This window comes from Corvus kubaryi, unplaced genomic scaffold (assembly GCF_017639235.1).
Source record: "Corvus kubaryi isolate FWS band 111438036 unplaced genomic scaffold, C.kubaryi_AGA036_p1.0 37373, whole genome shotgun sequence".
In the NCBI taxonomy this organism is placed as follows: Eukaryota; Metazoa; Chordata; class Aves; order Passeriformes; family Corvidae; genus Corvus; species Corvus kubaryi.
In genome coordinates, this window is record NW_024581121.1 from 419094 (window position 1) to 425973 (window position 6880).

Sequence of the window (6880 nt, forward strand, 5' to 3'; positions counted from 1 at the left end):
GGGATGGGGTGCCAGGATGGGATGGGGATGCTGGGGTGGGATTGGGGTGCTAGGATGGGATGGGGGCCGTACCTCTGGCTGTGCTGGGGGTGGCAGAGGCAGCGGCTCTGGCAGTGGAGGCCGTAGAGGCCAGGCAGGCAGTGCCGCTCCTCGCAGCGGCTGCCCTGGAAGCCAGCCTCGCACAGGCAGCCCCCATCCACGTGGAAGCACTGGCCCCCGTTGGCACAGTCACAGCTCTCCTGGCAGTCCTGCCCGTACCGGCCCACTGGGCACCTCTCCTGGCACCTGCATGGGGGGCAGGGGAGGTGACACAGCCCCGCCGAGAGCTGAGGAGGTCTTGGAGTCCCCCATAGCCCCAAGCTGAGGCCATCCAGCTCTTTGCATGCCAGACTGGGGAAGCTGGAGGTGCCTGGCCTGCATGGACACCTGGTACTGGCAGCAGTGGGTCGTGGTGGCCCCGTTCCCATGTGCCACATCCCCACGTATCTCCTACCATCCCTGTGCCCTGTCCCAGGATGCCCCCTCCCTGTGCCCCTCCATCTCCACCTGCTCCCAGACCCATGGACCCCCACTCCAAAGTGCCCTGTCCCCAAGTGTCACACCCCCTGCCCCCCATCCCTTTGGCCTTCCAATCTCCCCAGCCCCTCATCCCCCTCCCCTCCATCGCTTTGTATCCCCAGTCCCCAGCCCCCAGTGCCCCCACAATCCATGTCCCACTCATCCCCCTCCCCTCCATCCCCCCAATACTTCAGTCCCCCATCCCTGTATTCCCTGTTCCCCCACCCCGTGCCCAGTTCCCCCCTCACTGCTCTCCGGTGAAGCCAGGGGCACACTGGCACTGCCCGCCGTGGGGGTCACAGTGGCCCCCGTTGTGGCAGCGACACTCGCCCTGGCAGCCGGGCCCAAAGCGCCCGGGGGGGCACGGCACGGAGCAGATCTCCCCCTGCAAAGGAGCACCAGGGTCAGCAGGGGAGTCTGAGGCACAGACCCCGTTTGGGGGGGCACAGTCCTCCTACCGTCCATCCATGGGGGCAGACGCAGGTGCTGCTGCTGGAGGGATGGCAGATGCCCCCATTCTGGCAGGGACAGGGAGTGGTGCAGGATGTCCCCTCAGGGCAGGGCACCTCGCAGCTGTGGGGGGTGAGGCGTGAGCAGGACCCTGCCTGGGGCTGGCAGGGGAGGGGAGGGCACAGAGTGAGGGGTCCCTACTCACAGGGGGCCGCTCCGCCCCGCTGGGCAGAGGCAGGCGCCAGTGGAGGCGTTGCAGGGGGCCTGGTGGTGGCAGGGGCAGGACAGGTGGCAGCCCTGCCCGTAGGTGCCGGGTGGGCACGGGTGGTGGCACAGGGGGTCGGCGAAGCCGGGGGGGCAGGAGCAGACCCCGGTCAGGGGGTCACAAGGGGCCCCATGGTGGCAGGGGCAGCGCTGCCCACAGTCCGGCCCCCACGACTGCTCATCACACTCTGCATGGGGGAGAGCAGCGGTGCTTCCCATCCCATCCCATCCCATCCCATCCCATCCCATCCCATCCCTTCTTCCCCAGCCCCTCCTCATCCTATGTCCATTCCCATCATGTCCCCTTCTTGTCCTCATCCACGTTTCAATCCCATCCTCATCCCATCTCCACCTCCACCCCATTCCCATCCTATTCCTGTTCCCATCCCATCTTCCTCCCCATCTTACATCTGTCCCAATCTCCATCCTCATTCCAACCCATCCCATTTTCCATCCCCATCCCATGCACATCCCAGTCTCTCGCCATCCAACGCCATTCCCAGCCCACCCCCATCTCCATCCCATCTCCATTCCCATTCCAATTCCATCCCTACCCCATCCTCCAACCCTGTCACTATCTCCATCCCCAGAGTCTCCATCCCCAACCCCATTAACCCCTTGGGTATCCCACCGTTGCTGCCCAGCTCTCCAGGGACACCCACTGCCCCATCCGCCACCCCTGGTTGGGGTCCCCAGCCCCAGCTGCCCTCAGTTCCCCCACCCCTCACCGCTGGAGCAGCTGGGGCCGCGCCAGCCCGGCTCGCACTGGCACAGCTCGGGAGCGACGCAGCGGCCGTGGACGCACTCCTGGCTGCAGTGAGCTGGGGGACATGGCCAAGCACAGAGTGTCCCCAGGGAGCTCTGGGGACACCCTGCAGTGGGACACAGCCCCAGGGCCCCCCCGGCCGCTGTCCCCACTCACGGACACAGGAGTCCCGGCTCTCGTAGTAGCCCTGGCAGCACTGGTAGCGCCGCCGGTATTCGGTGCGGATGGCCTGGCGGTACTCGGTGCGGTACACGACCCTGCGCCAGCGAGGGGGACACTGACCATCCTGTCCCCCTTGGCCTTGGGGACACCCGGCACTGGGACATCCCCCCCAGCCCCTCTGGCCTTGGGCACAGCCCCCCTCCAGCCCTTCCAGGGCCTTGGGGACCCCCCCTGTGCTGGGATAACCCCTCTCCAGTCCCCCTGGTCTTGGGACACCTGCATGGGGACAGCCCCTCTCCAGCCCCCCTGGCCTTTGCAGCCCCCCCATGAGCTTGGGGGCCCCCCGCACAGGGACAGCCCCCCTCCGGCCCCCCTGCCGTTCGGGCAACCCCCCTCCAGCCCCCTCCCCAGCCTTGGGCACAGCCCCTCTCCAGCCCACTCAGTGTCCTTGTCCCACCCTGGAGTGGGACATTCCTCCGCCAGCCACTCACGACCTTGGGGACACCTTGGGGTGGGACAGCCCCTCCATGAGCTTGGGGACACCCTGCGGTGGGACAGTCCCCTTTCAGTCCCTCATGGCTGTGGGGACGGCCTCCCTCCATGCCCCTGATATCCTTGGGAACACCTTGCAGTGGGACTCCCCCCCTCCAGCCCCCTGGCCTTGGGGACACCCTGAGGTCCACGAGGGTCTCTGGAGAGCTGGGGGTGCTCCCACCTCTGCTGCGGGCAGGGCAGGGGGAGGCCCGGCCTCCTGGGACAGGGCTCACTGGAGGACACGACGTGGGGTTTGGTGTACGACTCCTTCACTGGAGCAGTGAAGCTGCGGGTGGGGAGATGTGGGGTGACTGCAGGTCCTGGGAGACCCCAGCTGTCACTGTCCCCCTCCCCTGTTCCCCCAGTCCTACCTCTCCCAGTAGCTGCAGACGTTGGGGTCTCCAGGGCGGAGGGCAGCCAGGAGCCCGGCATGCACGGCCAGCACCGCGGCCCGCAGCAGCATCCTGCACGGAGAGACCACGGCTTCAGCCCGTGCCCCCGCACATTCCCGCTCCCCACCCACCGCCCCCGGCCCCAGCTCCAGACCCGACCTCCCTGCAGGGCTGGCTTTGCATTCCTCCATCCAGAGAAACAGCCCCGGCCCCGCTGCTCCCCCAGCGCCGGCCCGTGCCAAGGGGAAACTGAGGCACGGCCGCTCAGCAGCCTGGGTGGTCCCACGCAGCCTCATCCCAGCATCCTGAGACGCCCCGGGGCACATCCTGGCATCACCCCGACCTGTTCTGCCAGACCCCATCCTGCCACAGGTGGGAACCCGGGGTGCCAGGGCGGGGTTGGGCACGGCGGCTCCAGCCCCTGGCACGGCGCCACACGGCCCCACTTCAACCCATTCTGTGTTTATTCCCAGTTGTGTTTCCTGGATCCAGCGGCTTCTTGCTCAACCCAGGGAAGGTCCGGCTCTGCCGGGGCGGCTCTAGGAGCGTTGCCAGCCGGAGGCCAGGGTGGGAGGGCCGGCGACCCCCCGAGCCCCCCGTGCCGGGCGTGCTGTTTACTGGGATGAGTGTTTCAGGGCAGGACTGCCGTGTGCCAAGGAGGAAACAGAGGTTTCCTGGTCAGCACAGCTGGATTTATGGGGGCTTCCTTGCTGCTCCAGCCATAGGACACCCCAGGGGTGCTGCCCCGGCAGGTCCCTGGGTTCATCCTCCCCCTCACCAGAGCCCGCGCTGCGTTTTGGGGCCAGAGCATCCGGTTTTGGGTGGAAAAACTGTTTAGTGAGAAAGTTTCCCCCCATTTCCCTTCGACTCCCGGCAGTGAGGAATTAATTGCTCATCCGCTGCCAAAATTCCCTCCCATGGACCCTGCCGAGGAGGGAGAGCCAGAGGAACCCCAAGCTCTCCCCAGTGCCCCACTCATCCCCAGCCATGCGGGGGGACCAGGGGGTCCCAGCATTGCTGGGAAAAACAGGAACCACGGGGAGATGCTGGCAGGAAAAGCAAGGAGTCATCACAAGGAGGAAGGGGCACGTCCCCTCTGCTCCTCAGCGTGGGGCTCAGCCGCGGGAAAGAGCCCCCCCGAGGTTGCCATAGTGGCAAGAGACCCCCCAAGACCTGGCGCTCCTCTCCCCACCGGTGTCCCTAAGAACACCCCGGATGGGATGAGAAGCATCAGTCACTGGCGATGGGGGTGAAAGGAGCCTGTGGGGTGAGGGCAGGGGACCAGGGTGCCCGTCCCTGCGGGGGACACGGTGCCACAGCCACTATCTCTGCCCCGGCGCTTCCTCTGCCACAAACGCGTTTCCTCTGCGGACCCGCAGGGCTGGGTGAGGGCGAGGGGGGCACGGGTGCAAGTCAGGGACAGGGGCAGGGGCAGGGGCAGGGGCAGGGTCAGCATTGGGGTCACCGCGGAGTGTCGCAGCACTGTCCCACGCCCCGTCTGCTGTCCCCCAGCCACCGTCCCCTCACCACCATCCCCTCACCACTGTCCCCCTCACCTTGGAACCTGCACCATCCCCAGCCCCCCCCCCGGGCTGGGGGCAGTCCCCTCCGACAGCACCCAGCAGGGCACGGTGCAGCCCCTCCAACCCAGCCCTGGCCCCGGGGTGCCCCGGGCGGGGGACAGTGGCACTCACCTGGCCGGGGGCCGCGGTGGCAGGCAGGGTCAGGGCGCAGCGGCCCCGACACGGGGCTGGCCTGGCCGGCCGGGATGGCGCAGCGCGGCCGTCGGAAGCGGAGGGAGGGCTGGAGCTGCTCTCAGGAAGTTTGGATGTGGAGTCAACTACGGAAAAGGGAAAAAAATAAAAAAAACCTAATTCTTTTTTTTTCTTCTATTTTTTTTTTTCTCTTCTGTCCAGAAACCAGCTGGTTTTGGCACAGCAGCACCGCCGGAGCTGCTCACACACAGCACTGGATGGGGGGGGATCTGTGGGGACATCCTGGTGCAGCCCCTCAGCTGGGTCCTGGTGCTGGAGGGTGTCCCCTTCCCGAGGGCTCTGTGGCACCCATGGGTGCAGGACCTGGCCCGGGCTGTCCCGCAGGGCTGGGACAAGCGAAGGGATCCCCTGATGGGGGGACAGCTGCTCTGTGGGGAGGGAATGTGGGGACCAGGGTGTGCTTTGGCTTCAGGGCAGCAGCTGCTGGCAGCAGAGCAGAGCCCAGGGCTGGTGCCCAACATCCTGGGCACGGCATCCCTGCATCCCAGGGACACATCATCCCTGCATCCCAACATCCCGAGCACAGCATCCCTGCATCCTGGCATCCCAGAAAGACATCCTCCCTGCGTCCCAGGGATGTATCATCCCTGCATCCCCAAATCCCAGGTACACATCCCCCCCACATTCTGGGCACACATTGTCCCTGCATCCTGGGCACATGTGATCCCCACATCCCAGGATCACAGGCACGAGTCACCCCTGCACCCCAGACACCCCAGCCCCACACTGCAGGATCCCTGGCCATGTGTTCCCCCGCATCCCAGGATCTCTGGCCATACATCACCCCCATATCCTGGGATCCCTGGCCTTGCATCACCCCTACATCCCCGGATTCTCAGCCATCCACCAGCTCTGCATCCCCGGATCCAGACTGTGTATCACAATTATATCCCGGACTCCTGACCATCTCCTCGCATCCCGAGATCCCCGCGTCACCGCGTGTCCCCCCGAATCCGGGACCCCCGCCCAGGCAGCTCAGCGCCACGGGCCCCCCTGCCCAGCCGCCCCACACCCCCAGCACACATTAGCGGCCTCCGCGGCTCCCGAGGCGCCGTTAATTGCTCTGCTCGTTACAGGAACAGCTCTAATCACTCACAACGATTTTCACGTCCCAGGGAGACTCAGCTGCCCGCCCCCCTCCCCGTCCCCCTCGCCGGGTCTCCATTAGGATCAAGCCCACCCGCAGCTGGGGCCCCGCTGTGGCCACCCCAAAACGGCGCTTCCCGGAGCAGGGGTAGGCATCGAGAACGTGGGGGCTGCGGCGTCCTGGTATAGGAAAGGATATCGGTGATGGGACAAGCTGGGGACATCCGGAGCTGAGGATCTGGTGGGGAAGTGACCCGCCCTCCAATGCCTTTTAAGGTGTCCCCAGGGCGGTGGGGAAATATTGCTCGGGGACACTCCAGTGGCACTTCGGTGCCGAGATGCCTTTGCAGCCCCCCCGGGACCCTTAGAGCCAGAGAGGACGGAGACCCCCAAGTGCACTTTGGTGTGGTTGGGGCTGTGCGGGGTCCATCCCTCTCAGTGCCAGGACACAGCTGGATTCCTCAGCTCCCCTAAACATCCACCCCATCAGGAGGGGAACCCCAAACACACGACTGATCCTCTTAGAGGGGGTCTGGCGTCCCCTTAGGAGCTTCTGGGAGGGAGTGGGACCCTCTAAAGAGCAGACCCAACCCTGCCATTGTCTGAGGCGGTGGCACCAGGGCGCAGGAGGGTGGCACAGCCAGGATGGGACCCCCGGGGCAGGATGTGGCTGGGGACCACCAGCAGCTGCGTTGGCTGCACGAGGCAGAATCGGGTCCGGGACCCCCCAGCCCTGCTGAACCCGGGTTAGCAGGGCCAGGCCCCGGTGCCGCTGGGGCGGCAGCTTCGCCCGGGAGCGGAGCCGTTAATTACCTCATTGCCAGAGTCCATTACCGCTCCCCCCCGCCCTCCTGGCGAAGTTTCTCCATTTCACGGCTCCGGGGGGAGCGGTA

At 66.2% G+C, this 6880-nt stretch overlaps 1 protein-coding gene across 1 annotated transcript in view; it reads right to left on the reverse strand.

Moving 5' to 3' along the window:
- Positions 1-4927, reverse strand: part of PEAR1 (platelet endothelial aggregation receptor 1) — a 9182-nt gene extending 4255 nt beyond the window's left edge. Inside the window, exons 1-9 of the mRNA XM_042034608.1 lie at positions 4821-4927; positions 3106-3198; positions 2916-3020; positions 2195-2295; positions 2001-2093; positions 1214-1460; positions 1017-1131; positions 807-943; positions 73-285 (exon numbers count right to left, since the gene is read on the reverse strand). Coding sequence (XP_041890542.1) covers positions 73-285; positions 807-943; positions 1017-1131; positions 1214-1460; positions 2001-2093; positions 2195-2295; positions 2916-3020; positions 3106-3197 — 1103 coding nt within the window. The 5' untranslated portion in view covers position 3198; positions 4821-4927. The remainder of the gene's footprint in view (positions 1-72; positions 286-806; positions 944-1016; positions 1132-1213; positions 1461-2000; positions 2094-2194; positions 2296-2915; positions 3021-3105; positions 3199-4820) is intronic.
- Between the last annotated feature and the right edge of the window lie 1953 nt (positions 4928-6880).